The 21,074-nt window shown below is 34.1% G+C and overlaps 2 protein-coding genes and 1 long non-coding RNA gene across 8 annotated transcripts in view; 2 read left to right on the forward strand and 1 right to left on the reverse strand.

Moving 5' to 3' along the window:
• The window catches only part of LOC100184804 (rho GTPase-activating protein 35), a 29,938-nt gene extending 19,622 nt beyond the window's left edge, over window positions 1–10,316 (forward strand). For 2 of the 4 annotated variants that reach the window (XM_018814996.2, XM_026837814.1), the window contains exons 20-28: window positions 1,373–1,519; window positions 2,158–2,330; window positions 2,638–2,842; window positions 3,490–3,666; window positions 6,331–6,529; window positions 7,153–7,230; window positions 8,355–8,492; window positions 8,932–9,037; window positions 9,666–10,316. In XM_018814996.2, coding sequence (XP_018670541.1) covers window positions 1,373–1,519; window positions 2,158–2,330; window positions 2,638–2,842; window positions 3,490–3,666; window positions 6,331–6,529; window positions 7,153–7,230; window positions 8,355–8,492; window positions 8,932–9,037; window positions 9,666–9,867 — 1,425 coding nt within the window. In that variant the 3' untranslated portion in view covers window positions 9,868–10,316. Of the gene's footprint in view, window positions 1–706; window positions 775–1,372; window positions 1,520–2,157; window positions 2,331–2,637; window positions 2,843–3,489; window positions 3,667–6,330; window positions 6,530–7,152; window positions 7,231–8,354; window positions 8,493–8,931; window positions 9,038–9,665 lie in introns of all 4 variants that reach the window. The other 2 variants (XM_026837813.1, XM_002124496.5) reach the window with 2 other exon arrangements.
• On the reverse strand, window positions 10,245–19,168 carry LOC100177275 (sorbitol dehydrogenase-like). 2 transcript variants are annotated; one of them, XM_026837815.1, is made up of 7 exons: window positions 19,095–19,168; window positions 12,910–12,943; window positions 12,388–12,715; window positions 11,819–12,003; window positions 11,021–11,208; window positions 10,734–10,855; window positions 10,245–10,483 (listed from the first exon to the last, which is right to left on the reverse strand). In XM_026837815.1, the coding sequence occupies exons 3-7, from the start codon at window positions 12,615–12,617 to the stop codon at window positions 10,324–10,326; spliced, it is 885 nt and encodes a 294-aa protein (XP_026693616.1). In that variant the 5' UTR covers window positions 12,618–12,715; window positions 12,910–12,943; window positions 19,095–19,168; the 3' UTR covers window positions 10,245–10,323. The 2 variants fall into 2 exon arrangements, with proteins under 2 accessions (XP_026693616.1, XP_002120335.1); XM_002120299.4 differs by lacking the exon at window positions 19,095–19,168 and adding an exon at window positions 13,081–13,236.
• Window positions 13,893–19,884, forward strand: LOC113474895. 2 transcript variants are annotated; one of them, XR_003396607.1, is made up of 4 exons: window positions 13,893–15,440; window positions 17,804–17,857; window positions 18,325–18,474; window positions 19,102–19,884. It is a non-coding gene; the product is annotated as an uncharacterized LOC113474895 (long non-coding RNA). The 2 variants fall into 2 exon arrangements; XR_003396606.1 differs by lacking the exons at window positions 13,893–15,440; window positions 17,804–17,857 and having other exon boundaries at window positions 18,246–18,474.
• Window positions 19,885–21,074: the final 1,190 nt, after the last annotated feature.

Here is a 21,074-nt window from a genome sequence, read left to right on the forward strand (position 1 = left end):
TAGACATTTCTGAATGTGTCTGTCTAATCTGGCCTAAATCCAAGGCCCTGGACAAGGACCTCACCCACGATTTGCCAGACACATTAAAAATTGGAAACACTGTAGTTTAAATAAAACATTTTTCAATAAGGATATTTTTACCAAATTATAAAACTGAAAGCTTATTATATAAAACCGTTATTACCAGACACAAATTTAAATATGTAGGTGTTGTATTAACAAGACACATTCACGGTCAATGACGAAATCATCTGTTGGCTAACACTGATTGAAGGCAATTTTTGGACCAGTTAAACGTTAACTAATCTTGGTCATATTTGCTTTACTTTGGGTAGTAGACCAGCTTGTACTACCTATATAAGCTTTGACATGGATTTTAGTAAGAGGAACCAGCGAAATAGCTTAGGGATAGGAGTTATACAGTCGTTCTGACCTTTATATAATATTTAGAAAAGTAGAAATCTCGTAAGGCTGTTGGTAGTGGTATGTATAATGTATTTTATCTCAAGGTATAAATTTTATTGCTTTATTGGTTCAGATAAGTGTTTAGGTATTTTTAATACTTTCGTTTTATAAATGCTTGTTTTTTGATATTTTGTAAGTGAATATCTGCTACACAGATTTTGGATTTTTTTTTGTAATGTTACGAAAAATTTCTAAAACAAACAAAGAAATTGTTTGACCACCTTTTTATTTTTGTTTAAAGTAGGCAGTGATGATTACAGACCAGAAACACCACGTGCAAGTCCAACTGCTGGATTAATAGATAATGAGGTAGGTGAAGCATAGATATGTGATGTTACATATGCTGTTACTTTTGCTACCAGGCATTTTGTAAATAATCCTTTAGCAGCTAATTTTGTACGAAAAAAACCTAATTTTTTGTATTTCTCTTTTCTGATTAAGTCTTGCCAGATGCAGACAAAATGTCAAAAATACACCCCGTTTTATACCAGATAAAAAAGATAAAAAAATAATTATAGGATATTACCATATGCGAATCACATAAATCATGGTTTAAGTTTCTGTTTTCGGTATTTTTTTTAATTTTTAATGTGCACAATGTAAATAGTATGCATTGCGCATAAACTCTCATTTTCTGTTTTCAGCAAATGGCCTAAAATTTTTTTTTATGTTAATGTGATATATTATTGAACTATGCATATTATAACTTCTAAACCTTTTTTGCTATAAAGCGTTCTAAAACCATATTATACACAAACATAAATTTTAAAAGGTACATTAAAAATAATTTTAATTAAAAATAACACTTAAAAACTATGTGAAATACTGTTAGGGTATTCATTTTCTGTGATTTTTACACTTGATTTGTTTTTTCTCATTTATTTTTTTCGTCTTTTTTTTGTTTCAGATGAACCCAGCCTATGATAATTGTGAACCTTACACTAAGAAGACGTCGCAACCAAGTCACCTTTACCCGAATAACTCAACAAATGCTCCGGGAAAACTCAACCCTGATCTCTTAAACAGGGTTGCTGCTGGAATCAAAAAACAACCGGTCAGTTTGTGTTAAATGATATATTTAACAAATTTAAGCTCCTATGCATAGTAAACATAGGATTAGTAAGATACATTAACACAAGTGTGAAATAATATGAAAAGATTAAGTGCGGCCTAACTTACGTGTCGTTGTGAATATGAGAAACAAGCACAACGTTTTATTTAGCTATGGTGAATTAATGGGACCAGCTTCGGGAGACTTTCGATAGTTAATTCCAATTTAGAACTCGTCTGTTAGGCGTGGAAACGTGACGATATAGCACAGTAGTAAAAGTGTTTGATTTGTAACTGGAAGATAGCTGGTTCAAAGCAGTTATCATAGTAGGGGTGTCTACACTCCAGTGGTTACTAATGGGTTGAGTATAATCGAACCACTGTATATGGTTCACAATAGGAAATAGGATACTAGTGTTATAAATAGCACTTGGTAAGCACTGCTAGGACAAATAAACCTGCACAGATAAACCAAAAATAGTTTGACATACATTGGCACTGGCTTTATTTTTTGTTTAATAATTTTCAAATGAAAAGAATTTTTTTAAAAAGATTTTAACAAACTGCAAGGCATAAAAAAATAATTAAAAAAATTGTTTTCTCTGTCTACAGTTCGAAACTAATTCCTTATTTCCACGACAGGTCAGACAAGCGTTGCTTCTCCGCCAACAGAGTCTATCGGACACGCTTGCCCCGGAACCATCACACGAACCCCCATATATGACGGTACATGACCCAACCAAAGTTGGATTCCGTGTTTTACCTCCGGGATATGAACAAGGGAAGCAAAATGAAAGCAAAGCTGATGAATCAAGGTTTGGGGGGCTCTTTATGCTTTTATAGTAGGTGGGGTAAGATGTTTTACTCTCTTTTTTATCCCTTGTGGTGGTAAACAAATAGTGTTTACAGAATTATAGGAGCATTGCATGATTGGGTTTTAAACAATAAGCAATGCTGTTTTACAGTCATTAAGATAGGGAACTTATATTTTAAATTTTTTTTGTATACTACCAAATAGGACGAGAAAAGCAGAATAAAAACATGTCTCATCTTACCCCACTCTACTGTACTTTATTTAACAACAAAATTTATAATTTCCATTATAACATTTTGTACTTTCAGTGAGAAAAGCAACCACCTGCCCCGTAGTTCTGCCATCACCAGCAGTATTTCCCACAAATGGCAACCTAAGAGCATGAAACGTTCGTTAAAGACGTCAGACATTGAATCACCCACTGCTACAACCCCCCCTACTATTCGATCATCACGACACTCAACTGCCGATGTTTTATCACAGTCGTACAATGCTCCTAAGAATGACGATACTGTAAGTTTTGGCACTGATGGTTGTAATTAGTGGCGCAGTTGAACGAATTTTTTTTCAAACAGAGATTGCGACGTGTAAAAAACCCTGGCTGCACCACTGGTTGTAATTGTAAAATACAGATGTTTTCATTTCTTTTAATGGCAGTGTGCATTAAAATTGATTGTTAACAAAATATTGTCTTAAAAATTAAAACCATCTTAAGTTGTCCGGCACCGCAACACATTGGTTAGCGAAACCTCTTTTTAAAATTCAACAAAGTTACATAATAATAAAGTTACATACATGGTAACTCATGAGCTGGCACAGAATTTATAAAACAGAACACCCATTTTCCAGCCATGAGAAAATAAAGCAAGCTACATTACATTCAGTGACCAAATTTTTATGAGATTCATGCGGTAGCACGCCGAATTTTGGGGTTAATTTGGGGCCAATCTTGGGGTTCATGTGGTAGCAACTCTGGGTGTTGGGGGTAATGGGCCAGTACTGGCCCACATAACCCACATAAAATGGACCCCACAATGCCCACATAAAATAGAATTGACAGATATGACAAAAGAATTTTAGAATTTTTTTTTTAGAATTGACAAACTTATTTATTATACACATAAAATAGAATTGACAAACTTTTATTATTTTGTACACAGGTAAGTTTAGGGCGAGGGTTTACCTCCAGTCAGGAAGATCTTCTTCATCCTAGTCCCTCTGTTCTCTCATCCTCTTCCGTGGTAAAAGGACTCTTAGAGAGGTCCTCCCATACTCCCAAGGATGAGAAATTATGGAGGAAAGAAGAAAAAAGAAGGAAAGAAGAGGAAAAGAAAAAGGTAAAAACTAGAATTTTAGTATACAAGGATCTGCTACTATTCCTGCTCATAGGCACCAAAACTGGGGTGGCAGGGTGGGCAGGCTTACCCTAAAAATTTGGGCACTGCATTAATCAGTAAACTCTAAAATTTTTAAGTTAGTTTTGTTTCATAACACGTGTCTAACTATCCCTGCCTCTCTGGCATTTTAAATAGTTTGATCTGTAGGTCGCGCTCAATACCGAATGTATGAGATTAGGTATAGCGAGCAATTATTTCTAACTTCAAATAACAATTTCCTAAAATTGTATTAAAGAAATTAAGAACAAGTATTAATTTTAATTTTTTTTTAATGTTGTATACCTAAAATTTTGTGCTAAGTAGTACAAACGCTTGTTTAGTCATACTCATGTCTTCCTATGAGTCTCACTCTCATACCTACAGGTTTAAAAAAGTTCAGACATTGCATTTTAGCTTGCAGCATTTATTGGCAGTGAGACAAGTTACTAGCCGCACCAATATGATATAAACAGTTTATTTGTGTTTTGCTTTTAAATAAGAAGTATCAGTTGTCCATAACTTGTTATTCATTTTATACAATATACAACAGTTATATTGGTTATTAGGAACATTAGTAATAGTTTATAAGAACAGTTTCATGAGACAGGACAACATACCAGCTGGTATTATTATGAAAATCCATATATTGTAGTTTTTATAATTTCAAAAAAATTTGTATAATTATTTGAAATGTTTAAGCAGTAAGCATGTAGAATATATTTATATTAACAAATTTGTTTAGTCCTACCTTTTATTTTAAATAATTTGTTTTATATATCTATAGATTAGATAACTTTACATGGCAGTAAGTGGTAACGTTAATGTTATTCACGTAATATGCAAATTCCAAAATATCAAGTCTCAATTTTTGAAGATAAAATTAGTGAAAATATAGCAGTTTTCCTTATGTACAAAAATGGAGTTAAATTTGTCTCATAGTTCAGTAATTGCGTGGGATATATCCGTTCATGATGTCTCCTGTCTCAACTTTAGTTATTTCAGTTCAGTTCGTTACATGATGATTTTTCAGTGCTGCGCGTTTCAAAACTTTTTTTTACCAAGTTTTAAAAAAGGTTGGCTGTTATAACCAGATTATGAAGCACTTTGTGTGAGTAGTTGCATGCTTCGGCATTTGCGATGCCCTGACATTATTCTGACCATGCGCTGGAAATCATTCAGTTTTTATTGTTTCCTTCAACCGCCGCCACCTTTAGCTACATTGTGTTGCATTTCCGCTACATTTGCTATTATAGTTCGCCAACGCACATAAGAGGTGTAGCAATGTATGAGCAATGCGTCAGCCCTGTACCAGACAGATTTACGTTTCCTTTTATGTAGACCTGTTGATTTATTAGACATGTACAGTTATAAAAAACAGTTGAAATTTATTGTTATTAATATGCAGGTGTTATAATATGTATGATATTAGTGAGGTACGACATGTGCAGTTATTTGTCAATTACATCGTAATTCAGGTTTGTAATTATTTCTACTTCATTGTTATATATATATATATATATAGATTAGATTATTTAGAATTTTTCTATGAGTGGTGCAATTATACATTTTCGGTTAAATAACCATCTTATTTACTTTGTCTGTGTTTGGTTTTAAAAATTACACTACCATAAAATAATATATAAAACAAATACATTCCGAAAAAAACAATTTTTTTTTCCAGTGGGCTAGTTATTTAAGTGCTGTTTAAAAATATTACATTAGTTCTTATGTCTGTAGTTTATTATTATTCCAATACATCTAACAATACTGTAAGGAATATTTCAAACAATACGTTGATGTAGTTCCTGAATTGTTGTAATGAATCATAATATGATAACAACAACAACGTGCGTCATCTCATTCATGTATAATACAAACTACTTTATTCTATAACGCAAACTATTCCCAATTATTGGTCATGAACTCTTTGAGGATAAATTACCCTCTGTCTACTTTATAGTGTCTGTAACTTTTTGTACATATTTCAGTAGTGTTTGTTCAATGTTATGTATTTTTAAATTCAATATTAGGAGTTAACATATAGCCTATGATATGATACATTTCATGGTAACAAATGTATTTTTTCAGTAGTAAGATAAATTTTATTGGTTGCATTTCAAAGTAACAAGTTCCTGTTAAAATGCGCTGTGTATAAAGACACTGATATTTTCTCGAGACAGAGGATACACCCACACTCTGCGTACCCTTGTTACCCCCATGTTTCTTATACTTATGTATGTCTTGATATTTTGCGCTGTCCTGACAATCAAACAGACAGCAAAGTTATATAATTCTGAGAAACAACTTAAAGCCTATTGAAAGTTAAGAATTAGAACTTTGTTGCTATGTATGGAAAACTGTTGTGGATTAGCATTTTGTTTCTGTTTGTTTAGGGTTAAAAGTTGTTGGCTTTATATATATATTATATATCAAGTTGTTGGGTGTGAATTTGTGAAATTAAGTTATAACTAAACTGTTTACATACATATTTTACTTATAAAAAAAATGCTTTTTTACCAAATTTAATTTCTTTAAAATTCCATGGGAAAATATTTCCAAAATTAATTCAAATCGATTGGTAAATTTGTATACAAATGCAAAGACAATGACTTTTTTGTTTAACAGGAAAAAGAACAACGTATTCGATATAAAGAAAAACAGAAACAAAACCAATCAACCAGACATCCCCCAAACTCAGTAGCAATCGGAAACAAACATAATGTTTCAGATTATTTCAATAAAAACTTGGATGAGATAATTCAAGGGTTGAATCATATGGTTCCACTCTTTGTGGAGAAGTGTGTGCAGTTTCTTGAAACTTATGGTGAGTTTTTTTAACATTTTCCAATAATTTCTTCACATGTTATGTTTCTGATCAAAATTAATCAGAAATTAAAATATTTTTACACCGAAAAAGTCTTGCTGTAACGCAGGGGAACAGTTGTTTTTGAACCAAATATCCATAAAATTTGATGTGTCAGTGCAGTAGTTAAGTTTTACTTAACAATATATTATCCCTGGCAGCCTGGTACTGGTAGCAAAAACAGTAGAATCTTAAATTGGATGTTTAATTTGAAAAACTTTTTTCAAGAGATAAATATGATTAATTATTATAAATAATTGTCCTAATCACAAATAAATAAAGAAAATATAACTACTTATCTATTTTAAAGTTATAACCCTTTTCATTCTGGCTGAATATCTCGTGTTTATAAATACATGAAATTTTTTTTTGGCTTGGTGGGTCATAGATACATGCACCCAAAATGGTAACACCATAGGGCTTTGAACCCAGCTTTCTTTGGTTGTGATGCGAGTGCATAACCAATAGAGCCACAGTGCTAGACAATAATTTGAAGTGGATTAGGACAGTATTACTGCATAATAAGTTTTGGTGCATGAAGTTTTAAAAATCTTTTTTTATTAATTTATATGTTGTTTGCATAGGTTTATCAACTGAAGGATTATACAGAATACCTGCCAACGCAAAAGAAAGAGAAAATTTAATTCGAAGATTTGATGAAGGTTGGTTTTGATTTGTATATTGTTACATATGTACTTGTAGTGGTAGAAATAACACTAAAGTAAGAATCTTTGCAAAAACTGAAAATTCTATTTTTCGGAAACGATTTACTTTTATTTTAATTATATTTAAGAGAAAATTTGGAATTTTCGGTTTAAAGATTGCTCTTATTTGTTTGTAAATAGACAGTTTCCTAAATAACGTCTCAAACTGCGGTTTGTAGACCCATATAAATATCTTTATATTTAAATTTAAAGGATAAGGTGTAAATGTGTAATTTATATTTGACACCAAATTTTAACCTAAGAATTTTTTTATAAAAACATAAATTAGTTCTTACAAATTTATAAAAACAGGTTCATGACCAAAAAAGGTTAAGAAACGCTGGTATATAGTTACTTGTAGTTGTGGCAGTCATACACGGAACAACTGTTTATTTATAAATGAATTACTCCCATGTGTCATAGGTCATATATAACTATGTAGCTTGTGCAATATTACTATATGTATGTGGTAGTATGACCTATGTGAATGACAATTCCCAACTCCAGCTGGTCATTGCCTTGTTAGGTTTTTAATTATTAATAAATTAGGCCAATGTTTCTGTTATAATAAAACATTGCTTGAATAAAACATTTATGGCAACATATTTTATTATTCGAAAATATATTTAATTGTCCTAATTACTAATAATTACTAATATATATATAGAGAGAGAGTTTGTTTTCTATAGGTAACTTATATGTAGAATAGAATAAAGTCTATTAAAACAATTTAACAAAATTTCCCTTATATTTGTAAATCACTTTTTAACTAAAATTGTTCAATTATATTATCTTGGTTATTTTATTACGATAACAATATTTAGTTTATTGACTTCCCAACAATGTGTTTCTCAGAAAAAACAGTTATAATAGGGTGTTCTACAATGGCGTAATAATGTTAAACATGAAGAAAAAATGATTAACTATAACAGCCATCATAATATATCTACCTCAGGCTACATGTATATATATATTATTTTTTTCAAAATACAAAAAAAATACAACACAAAAATATTTTTTCCCTGTTGTTAATTAAAAATGGTTAATACCACTCATAGTCATGTAATCTATTACCTCTGCAGACAATACGATTGAGTTCAACGCAACAGAAGTTTCTGTATCTACGATAACAGGTAGTTTAACCTGGTTCTTCAGTCAACGGAATTTACCTGATCCTCTAATTCCTTATCACCTGCATGATGAACTTGAAGAAGCAGTTGGTAAGTGGCTTGTAAATATTCAAACTTTTCTTAGCTTATAAAATAATATATATAGTTGGGTGGGGAAGATGGGAAAACTTTAACACATAATATCTTAATATCCTGATCGTGTTTCAACCAATTAACAACGGTCTACGGGAGTTGTAAGGACACGATGTTATAATACTTCAATGTTCTTTGTTTACTAGCAAATAGGACGAAAAAATATCCAAAAAATGAATTAGCTGTCCTGTCTTCTCCCACCCTACTCTATACAATTGGGCGGGGTGAAATGGGACATTTAGTATTAAGCATAGAATATTTACAGAATTAAATAAAAGCTCCTCATGTTTAATGCGTCAGAGGTGCGTCACCGCTTCTAGTTCTAACTTGTATGACCATGTATTCTAACTAACTATATGACCATGTATTCTAACTAACCATGTAGATGACCATGTAGGTATGCCAGATGCTTCACTGAAGGTGTGTTCAGTACGTGGCGTCATAAGGAAACTACCGTATGCCAACTACGCTACGTTTAAATACCTGTGCACACATTTAAGAACGTAAGCAGTTACTTTTATAGTATTAACAGAATATTATTTTGGTTTATTTCAATTGCACATTGAATGTAACTTTCCTTATCTTTGTGTGGCCGGACAATGATAGTCGTTATAACATGGGTATTCTGTTTGATACACCTTGTGCCAGCTTACGAGTTACCATTTATGTTACTTTGTGGTTGATTGTTTTGGGGGGATTTTTTTCTTTATGTATGGCTGATTTGGACAACCCATTAGTGACCGTTGGGGCAATTACCAATACGACATTTATTAAAAAGTATGGTGCTTCAACACAGTGGTCACTACACAATAGGCTTTCCAAATTGGCAGCCATATAAAAGTTGCCTTCATGGTTAAATACTTGGTAACTAATAAGCAGGCACGGTGTGTATGAAGCCAATTCCTATGGTATGCAATAGATGCATGTTATGCCACCAAAAAAAATAAATAAGCTTTTATTGTATTAAATAGTTTAGATGGAAAAATTTTAATTACCCGGAAAGTAACATATGGTAATTCATAAGGGGCATGAAGTGTATGAAATAAGACACCTGTGTTATAACAACTGTCGTTACTTCACCAGGCGAGGATAAAATGTATTTAAATATTTAATTGTTCATTGTATTTCCAGCGTCAGCGACAACGAGGCAGAAAACAAAATGTCAAGCGAGAATTTAGCGATTTGTTGGTGGCCGACTCTCTTCCGCCCCGAAGTGGATTTGTCATTAAATTCCGCGGCTGTGGCGGGCATGACCAAAATATGTTTCCGCGATGTTCTATTAGCTTGCATAAATCAGTACGCATTCATATTCTACGGCAAGCAAGAGGTGTGAACGGGCTACACTCATAGCATAACACGTTCATAAAGGGTGCGACAAATCCCTAAGCACTTCATATTTATCGCGGTAAACTTAGACGATCTACGAGCTAGCGGCGCTGTGCTATGCAGCCACTAATTGCGACCTATCCAACGAATGTGTCGCCCTTTGCCTTTACTGTTTTAGTTCGTTGTATATTGCGACGATTTTAAAGACCAAAATATTTTTTGTTGTTATTTTTTTTGTTTAACCGCAATGCTTCTAAATAACCCACCACCTGCAGAAGTTCACCAAAGACCAAACCCACGTTGCCGTGACCAAAACTAACGAACTCTCCCCCCCCCTCCTAGCTTAAAACAGCGACGTGGCATAGGCTTCTAGATTAACGCTGGTATATATTTGTATTTTAATTTCGACTATTACGGCTTCGGTGGTCGCTCGAATAAAAGTAATCTTGTAAACATAAAGAAATTACTCGGCCGAACATTTGATCATCACTTTCATGGCTTTTTCTTTTGGAGACACCGCTGTTGTGAAAGCATCTCCGGCCTTTTGAAGAGTGAATCTATGAGTTACGAGACTTGCAACGTCGACTGCACCAGATGACACGAGTTCTATTGCTTCAGGATATCTATATACAATAAAACCGCAGGTTTATCATTGAATGCAGAGCGGCTCCGTGACAAAGTGCTTGGAGCGCCTGACTTTTATAGGAAAGAGGTTTCGGGTTGTAGTCTTGGCTCTGCTACTAGTGTAGGTCTATTTGTCCTTACACAAGACACTTCACGGACATTTTTTCAAACCAGTAGTTACTTTTGGGTTTTTGAAATTGTCGACAGGCCCTAAAAAAAAGTAAAAAAAAACAATCAAAAAATGCTTACGTGTTGGCGTAACGAAATATTCCACGTATATCAATCTCGTAAGTTCCAGCTGCTACCATTGGCATCGGTACGTCCATCGATCCTCTGCCGACAAGCAGGACACACCCGCCCGGTCGTGAGGCCTACACGTTTCAGTTAAAACTTTAGGAAATGTCAGTTTCTACTCATGCCCACTTATGAGTTACAACGTGTGTAACTTACAGTAGGTAATTATTTTTGTTCTGTTTTTATCTGTCGCCAACAACTTGGACAACCCATAAGTAACCCGGGGTTAGAGCAATACTCACATGTACTGCAGTTTTAAGACTAATATCAGCACCGCTACACTCTAATGCTGCATGGGAACCATCATCGTTTGCAACTTCTCTTAATGTATGCGCAAAAGTAACAGGATCGTTATCAGTTGTCGTAGCTTTGTGGACAACATCTGCTGCCCCGAGTTTCTTTGCAACTTCTAGGCGATCTTGGTCAATATCTATGAATCAATTATGAAACAGTTTAGAGTTATACTGTGTTGCTTAACGAGTACCAGTTTTGGTTCCATTTTATTTTCTCGTCCCATTTGGTAGTAAACAAACAACATTTTTAAAAAATTTAAAACTTACTCCTCGCGACACCCAAAGACGTTTAAACACGGTCGTCAGGATATTTCATAGGTGTCTCATTATACCCCATAGTACTGGTATATACTTTGGGGAAAGATGGGATATCGTTAGCTTCTACATCCCTTATAATTATTTCCTAATTTTCTTTTATATCAATTAAAAACGCTTTGTTAAAATCGCAGGCAACAGTTATATATCGTAAATATTATTCGTTTACTACCAAATGGAACAAAAAAGTAAAAAAAGTCCCATTTTTCTCTACCTTACTATATAGTAGGAGGGGGAAGACGAGGCTCCTTAGCACATAATATCCAAATATCCTGATCGTGTTTTAAACAATTAACCACAGTCTATGGGAGTCGTGAGAATACGGTTCTATATTTCTGTAAATATTTTTCGTTTACTACCAAATGGGACGAGAAAAAAAAACTATGAAAAATGTCCCATCCTACCCCACCTTATACCCTACAGTGACCTTACCTACTATTGTAACTTGCGTTGCCCCGTAATGCTTCGCTACCAAACCACACAGGATACCGATAGGCCCACAGCCAAATATAAGGACATGATGTCCGGATGTAACACATGCCCTACGACACGTGTGTACTGCAACACTAAGCGGTTCTATCATCGCTCCTTCTTCGTCGCTCACATTTGGTGGTAATCTGTACGTTTAGTTCGATTTTAAATTTAAATAATTTCAAGAAAAGATAATGCCAGTATTTACAGTAGGGTGGGAGAAGATGGGACACCTTTTCAATTTATTCCTTGTCCCATTTGATAGTAAACAAAGAACATTTAAAGAAATATGAAACTGTAACCTCACGATTCTCATAGATCGTAGCTAAAACACGATCAGGATATTGAATATTATGTGCTAAAGGTGTTCCGTTTTACCCCACGCTACTATATATTGTACGCGAGTATATGAAATAAGACAGCTTCCTCTATTGAGTCTTCTGTTGCCTAATCCAACGCGAGAATAAATACCATTCATCCATGAAACTTGGCAATCTCTACGCTCCTAATGTTAAACACAATGAACTTACTTAAAGCAGAAATCCGCATCATGTACAAAGTACTGACATAAGTTGCCATGAACTGGAGGCGTCGCACAAAATCTCATCTCAGGACAAAGATTATAACGACCACTCTTACAATGGCTGCAAGTTTTACACGAAACACCAGGTTCAATCGCCACCCTGTCTCCGACTTGCAAACTTTTTACAGAACTTCCAACTTGGACAACAACACCAGCTGCTTCATGGCCGATTACCATCGGCTTACCTTCCAAATTGAACCGCCCACATTTCCCATATGCCCAATACTTCAAGTCGGACCCACAGATTCCAACGGCAGATATAGACAATAGAACATCTGTACATTAAAGGAACATAGCAGATTAAAGGAAAAAATGGATGCAACTAATTCACTTAATGGTGCAATGACAGCCGTTATAACACGGGTGTTCTGTTTCATACAACTCGTGCCCGCTTTAGAAGTTAACATGTTAGTACTAGTTAACATATTTAGTTTTTATTGGTTATTAATATGATATGACATGCAATTACCGTTATTTTTCAATTCTGGTAACTTCCACTTTGCCTGGAAAACAAACAAAATGGTTTTAAACTTTCTTTGCCTGAATTTGTTCTCAATTTTTGGAGCACGTAAGTACATTCAAAAACGGTACATCTGCACACAAAATACAACGTATAAATATAAAACATGAAACTGCTTACAAGTTCAATTGTTTTGTCTCCCTTGACTATAGCTGCTATATTATCCTTATCCATGACCACATGTGAACGCTAAGTAACTGGCGGTCTTATGTTTGCATAGGTACGATGTATGGGTTCTTTCTGTTAACGATTAATGGACTTTAATCTGAAAATCCCGTGGTTCAGTATAGTTAGCGCACTTTCTCTAATCGAGAGGTAATCGGTTCAATACTCGTCGCTGCCAACGTTGTGGGCGTATGTGTCTTTGGCTAAGACACGGCAATTGCTCCTACCCAGTCACTAATGTGTTGTTCAAAGTATGACCTTCCCCCAAACAATTAAAGCATAATTTATGGCCCAACGATCTTCGGCTCTTCGCTGCAGGTATGCGGAACAACGCATGTTTTAACGATCGTTACCACAGCAGCGACAACACTAAAAATAACTAAAAAGACGAACGCAAGGCCAGGCAAAACACAAGAAATGTTATTATCCTTACAAATTCCTTTTATCTCTACCTCCACCTCGCGGACAAGAAGTTCTACAAAACAAATTGTACCAAAGTATAAAACCAAACTGATATAAAAGGGTGCTGCATGAAAGGTGTGTTTCCAATTTGAAACGATGTGGACCAAACAGTGCGTACAATTTTATGTTGCTCTCAGCTTAAAGCGTTTGCTTTAATACCAAATTTAAAATGCAACAAGAGAGCAGCATTAATGAATGAATGTAGATAGCCTATACACTACAGTTGTCATGCAGGCTACATTACACAATAATAAACCGCATTTACATAAAATGGCAATGAATAATTTCTAAATAGAAAAACCCATGCAATATTTTCAACCAATATTAGATTGGTAGTTCATGATAACGTAGAACAAATAAACAACATTGACTTGTAAAAAATCCAAAATCTTGCCCAAATCATCTTTGTTTCTCTCTCTCGACTTCTCTACTTTGTAAGCTCAATGTAACTGCACGGATAACTCGCTAATTCGACAGTATACAAGTATATTTTGGTAAATATAATGCATTTGCAAATTGAAAACGATAACTAGATTTGAAAATGCATGAATGAGAGTTTGGGAGTATAGAAATTATCAACATGTGTTCATGTCCATTCGTGCTAAGCTCCATTGTCTTGAAATTCACGTCAAAAATGCGCAAGTTCAATTGCATTAGTTGCTACTTTTAGTACCACATGCATCTGATTCCAGGTTACTGGCAACTTTCCATAGATAGTAACTCGGTTGCCAAATGTAAGCAAGATACATGTAGGTCGGAATTACAGTTTTTGATATACGAGGTTGTTTTTACATTAAATACCGTGAATGTAAATCCGGTATTTTGCATTTCAAGCTTTTTGTCTTATCACTCACTAAATTATATATAACAGTGTGGGGCAAGATGGCTACCGTTAGCATCTAAATCCCCATATTTCCGGATCTGGTTTTAGACAATTATGAATGTAATGAACTAAGGAATATAACTTGTTTTATCCTCGCGTGGCTAGAAAACCACAGTCGTTATCGGTTTCATACACCTCCCACCCGCTTACGGATTTTCACATGTGTAACTTTGTGGGTAATTGTTTTTATCTACGTCCGACAATTTTGACAACCCATTATTGACCACTAGGTTGGAGCAATTGCCGTTACGTGTCTTGGCCAAGAACGCATTTACGACCACAATGGTAGCAGCGACGAGCCTTCAACCCATAACCTATGTGTTAGAGGTAGGCGAGCTAACCAACTGCGCCAAGGCGCCGGACATTACCTATGTTATTTGATAGTTGGGGGCTACTGTTATATATTTTGTAAATATGATCTATCTTACCCCACCCTACTATGCAATGTTACCCATGAGCGTGTACGTCATAAATACAATATCACTGTGTTAGTATGCGATTATACAAATCAAAGTTCAAAGAAATATTGTGTAGCCTACAGGTTCTAATACAGCTTGCATCATTTGATTACAACGTGCAAAGCAAACACCATGCATGCGAATAACTTTTTTACAAGGTTAGTTTATGAAGGTTGTATAACTATAGCAAAGCTTTGGTGATTGGAAAGCTGAAAAGGTCCCATGACAACCTATACATGAAATTGAATTCAATGTCAGTCAGCTAGTAGAAAAAGAAAGTCAAGACCATAACATTGTATTCCTTTGTTTCAAGTTACATCGTGAGAACTATTGTTTTAGGGGCAGAGAAATACATCAAACAAAAAAACAAAAAGTTAAAACTCATCTAAATAGAAGCTGATCAGCTGTAGCTACATATAGGTACGTGTTACTGTGGATTAGGTAAGCCTGCTGTATTGAGAGTATAAGACAGCAGAATAACAACTCCAAAGACCCCCCAATTGAAGCGGCATGTAAGTAAATAAACATATTGTAGCGTGGGGAAGATGGAACACCTTTTCATTTTATTTTCTCGTCCCATTTGGTAATAAACAAAGAACATTCAAAGAATTATTAAACCGTGGCCTCACGACTTTTATAGATTGTTGTTAATTGTTTAAAACACGAACAGGATATTTGGATATTGGGTGCTAAAGGTGTCCCATCTTCCCCCTCACTACTATATTCTAATAATTTTTATCTTTGTATAAAACAAAAAAAGCCGGCACACAAATTTTTCTCACCAGCATCCTTTTAGGCGAATTATATGTAAAAAATAAATATAAATTAAAAGTTTTAGCCAGCGGTGTGTTTGATATTATGATATTATGATATCTCTATTGCCTTTTTTGTTACCTATGGGTTTAGTGAAGTGGAACGTGTGTTCCATTCCTCGGGAGCATGGGAATAATTTTTGCAGTATTTTTCAATATACAAAGAATATTTAAAAAATTGTAAAATCGAAACAACGGTACTCTAAAAAGGGTTGTTAATTGTTTAAAACAACGAAAAGGAAGTTTGAAAGGTGCTAATAGTACCTCATCTCACCCTACAGTACTATATGTTTTATGAATGAAACTAATCTAAAAATTGTATTTTCGTGTATTTAACCTGAATCAAATAAAGAGAACTTTGTGTATACCGCAAACATAAACAAACAACATGGCACAGGTAGGTTGGATACGATACACGTTTTGTGGATCAAGTGTTTAAGATTTTTTTTCGAAATTTTTGCAGACGTTTTTTATGTAGTTGCGTTTTTCTGTTGTTTAAATACACGTTCTAAAATTAAAATATTTTTAACTTTTTTTCGCAATGAGGTTTTTTTCAGAATGACCCATGTATTTATTAAAATTGCTGTGGAGAATTTCAGTTAGATTTGTTAATATGGGAGAAAACATAAGTAGCTTGGGTAGAAGCTACTTTGTAGTTGTATTGATGCAATATTATAAAAACGTTTTTTTTTTATAAATTTTACACTGTAGATTTTGTAAGCTTTGTGATCAAAAAAGTTGTTGGTTGGTATACACCATACAATAATTACACATGGTGCTTCATCAGATAGGCTTTTTTACATTTACTGTAATATAACAGGCCTAAACAATGCAATCACTGAATTTAAATTGCTTTTGAATTGATAATAATAATATATCACGATTTACAAAATCTTATGCAAATTAGTTAAAAAGTATAAACATGATTAAATGCATCCATGTGAAAAAATAAGGGAATAAATGTAATTTGCTGGAGGCAAGCTTAATATAAAATAATCAACAAATGTCAAGTTAAAAATATTACTGAAGCTACTCTTGTCGTATTTTTGCTTTCAACAAAGAAACAAAACAGATTTATAAGCCTCATAGTCAATGAAACAATTTTACTTTTTTGTTGTGGCTGGCTTGCAAGTTATCAGGTTGGGGTAAGGATGACGGGTCAATACCAAAATTCCAGTTCCTGCTGTCTGTCGTTTATCATTTAATAAACGGTAAAAATATTACAGTGATATGGTAGAATGGGAGAAGATGGAACATCTTTGGCACATAATATGTAAATATATTGAGAGTCGTTAGGATATAGTTTTATAATTCTTTGAATTTTACTACTAAATGGGACGAGAAAAAAAGAGTTAAAAAGTATTCCACCTCCCCCACCCTTCTATATTACACAGTTTCCCAATTGCTTTTAAATACTGAAACAATCGGTGTGTACACAAACACAATGCGTATCATGTCTAAAAATGCATAATATTAGGTGTTAATTTTGACTGTTCATTAAATCATATTTATACGGCTAGATTTTCGTAGTTTGCAAAATTGAATTATCAAACCGACCTCGTTTTTATAATATTTCTGTTTACTTAGGTATACGTATAATACAATATTCAACACCTACTAAAAATTTTCCATACAGTATATATATATATTAAGATAAGCAAAACCTCTCTAAACGTATAAGTGTAGAAAATAAGTTATATAATTCTTAATTTTAAGATGGCATCAACATTATTCTATATGTTACATTTTTTTTATAAACAAATATTATAGAGTGGGATATACGGTGGGATATGTTTTCATTCTCTTTCCTTGGTCTTTTTGAAAGTAAACAATGAAAGTCTACAGATTTATATGACCGTATCCTCACGTATATGAAAGAGTGTTAATTTTTCAAAACACAAGAAATATAGGTTTTAGGTGCAAACATTATCTTATCTTATCCCGCAGAACTGAATTTTGATCAGAAAAATACGTGACATCTTTTGTAGTTGTCATATTTCTCTTAAATTATATAGATGCAATTAAAAGTATCTGAAAGTAATGCTTTATGTATTTTTATTCAGGTGTTTTCCTCTAATGTGATCGAACGTCAGTGGTATGCAGTTGGACGATACTATGTGAGTATATAAATTGATGTAAATTAAAACGTTAAGAACGAATACTATATCGTCAGGTTTTGTAGTTTTTTTTGTTTCGCATGTTTTGCAATGTTTGAAAACGTTTAAGTTATTAAACATGTTCATGGTTTGCAAAGTTGAATGAATATTTTACAAAACATGAATGAATCTCCAAATTTACTAATATGCCCTTCGTGCAGTGTCAACATCCATTCACATGACTATATACTCATAACGTTGTAGCTTAAAAGTAATATATAGTAGGGTGGGGGAAGATGGGACACCTTTAGCACATGATATTCAAATATCCTGATAGTGGTTTAAATAGTAAACAACGGTCTATTGGAGTCGTGGAAACACGTGGGTTTTATAATCCTTTTAATGTTCTTGTTTATTATCAAATGGGACAAGAAAATAGGGTAAAAAGGTGTCTTCCCCCACCCTACTATATTAATATTTCTCCACAGATACGGATAGAGAATGGTCGGCTTCATTTTATTCTTAGAAGTGCATTCCGCGTTTTCCAAGCGCCTCAAGGGTATAGAGGTCCTTTAGTAAACCCATTGCGCCCAACTACTACAACAGGCCGACCATACACATACTCCGAGGCTGACATGGTAAGCTAACAGCGAAATAATTAAGTCTATAACAAAGTGGATGAATGAATGAAACTTACTTTATCCTCGCGTGGGCGGAAAACGACAGTCGTTATGACACGGGTGTTCTGTTTCATACACCTCGTGCCAGCATACGAGTTAACATGTACTTTATTTGTAGGTGATTATTTTTTAGAGATTTTCTGTGGCTAATAATTTGGACAACCCATTATGTATATATAATACTACCCCTAACGCTTAAAACTTAATTCTAATATATTCAGCCACTTAGAGATCCTAACTCCTCTAGTCTCATACTCTTTGTTACTAACTAACCCCCAACCCTAAACTTCCTTATATTGTCTGCTGTAAACTGTGGTATTTGACTATTTGCTGCATATAACTGACGACTATAATGTTAAGGCATTGAATACATAATTTTATTGGTAAATGGGCTCTTATATTTGTCTGTGGTGTAGCCATAGACTTCTTAAGATATTTCAAGGAGGCTATGGGTTTAGATGTATTTCTTATAGTAGGCCATGTGGTTGTACCATATAGCGCTGATTCTACTGACGTTTACTGTGTGTAGTGTTTCATTTGGTCCCGTGTACTATGTAGGTATTTAATTTGTAACTTACCTTACAGGAAACACCAATGCAATTTTTATCTCAAGTGAACTTTTGGTTTTGATGGTACTTCCCCCCGTTACCAAGAGAATCATTCAACTGAAACAAACTTTTACTCAATATTTTGTGATATTGAAGAAAGTTATATTGTGCAGAGTCAGTTAAATGTCCTTTGCAGTATTTCTGGTTAGATGTATTAGGATGTTTTGGTGTTATAAGATCATATTTCTGTGAACCCTGTATTTCTTTAAACTGTAGCAAACGGCCGCTGCTTTTACTCATACTCTATTTTCGGTGTATCGTCAAAGCTGTTGCTTTAGTATTCTGAACCTGCTAAACACATGTCAATAAACTTATACGTAGCAATTAAGAACTTAGCAGTTGAATTTTCATTATTAGCGCATTGTCACATATCGTGTGGCACTCTCGTTTTTCCGTGACACAAAGTCTTATAAAAGTCGCTGGTTTTTGGACAAAACGATAATGCCACAATTATGGACGTGTCGTAGGGTAGTATCTAACTACAATGTTGCATACTTTCAGATATTCGTAAATCACATTCACACAAATCATATGAAACAGACACTGTGTTATTCAACCAATATTTTTCCCGCCACGCGATGACATACAAAACAAGTTTATTTCCATTTTAGATCAAGCAATGTTGAAACAATACATTAGTTAAATAAATTTTATTCGCGAGGTGGCGCTCGTGAACCCTTTAATAAAAAATTAATAAATGAAAATAAACGAACTATGGATTGTTTAAATTGTAAGTCATACATTAGAACCAACAGTAATATAAGATGGATGTACAAACGTTGGTTACTATGCATATTTTTAGGTATTCATTTTGATTTTTGTATTATTTCAAAACAAAACGGTACAGTGGGGGAAGATGGGACACTTAATCACATATTGCCCAATATTTTCCAAATCAAAATACTTTGCGGTTTTGTGGTAAAACCACAAATTAGTGCTATCATTCCTTCATTTTTTTGCAACAATTAAAAAATATACAATAAAACACACGAGGAGTTAGTTAGCGATCCGCACAACAGGTGAAATTTTACAAATTCAAAAACACACAGGGTAAGATAGGACAGTTTAAAATCATTGATAATTTTGATTAATAAGTGTATTTATTATTAGGATCACACGTGAATAACACGAAATCATACTGTACGCTTTAAAAATTAAGATTAAACATTCCTTTTCCTTGCCGTACTGCTGTAGTTTTTAAAGAGCGTAAACACATATCCCACGTTAACTTCACTTCACTCTTGAATTTCACTTATTCACTACTGTATTTCCTTCTCTCCCGTTCTCTATTTTCATTCATTTATTCATTCTCGTATCGTGCCGTTCTACGGACCACCACAAGCTTATATACGCAACAATTTCACGACGAAAGACACACAAGCAAAAGAACAACGTGATAATTGCATTGTCTAGATACGTAACGGCAGGGGTGTTTGGTCTGGCTCCAGACCTTGCAGGTACGTTTCACGCCTTCGGCGATACGCAATTATCGTTCCAGATAAGCCTATAAAACGACCCAGAAACTCACGCGCACGAAATATATAGACACCAACAACATTTAACGCAATAACAGCATACATTTTTGACAGTTATTTTATTCACCTCTTGCACGCTCATGGGTTACATTGTAAAGTAGGGTGGGGTAAGAGTGGTCATATTAATAGAACTATACAACCATAGTATATGACCCAAACTATGAAATAACGTTGTTAATTGTTGAGAACAAGTTCCGGAAATATGAGATTTAGATGCTTACGGCGCCCATCTTACCCCACAGCACTATATGTAACATGGTAGGTGATAAGCATAAAACATGCGGGTTTACGGTTCTGAAAAATGATGCGAGCGGCCTTGCACTTATTTAAGTTTCACGAAACATTTTGCTGTCACGATTGTGAATGATAGTGTACACAATAACGAATTCATCACTATGTTTCGGCGCAGTACCGT

Source organism: Ciona intestinalis, unplaced genomic scaffold, assembly GCF_000224145.3.
Source record: "Ciona intestinalis unplaced genomic scaffold, KH HT000022.1, whole genome shotgun sequence".
NCBI classification, from domain to species: domain Eukaryota; kingdom Metazoa; phylum Chordata; class Ascidiacea; order Phlebobranchia; family Cionidae; genus Ciona; species Ciona intestinalis.

Bases quoted from the DNA above. Each gene is read 5' to 3' on its own strand.
- LOC100177275 (XM_002120299.4), bottom strand. From the start codon at position 13,134: ATGGATAAGGATAATATAGCAGCTATAGTCAAGGGAGACAAAACAATT. The intron at 12,716-12,909 runs GTAATTGCATGT...TTTAATGTACAG, and splicing joins ACCAGAATTGAAAAATAACG to ATGTTCTATTGTCTATATCT. The intron at 10,856-11,020 runs GTGAGTATTGCT...TGAAACGTGTAG, and splicing joins GTCTTAAAACTGCAGTACAT to GCCTCACGACCGGGCGGGTG.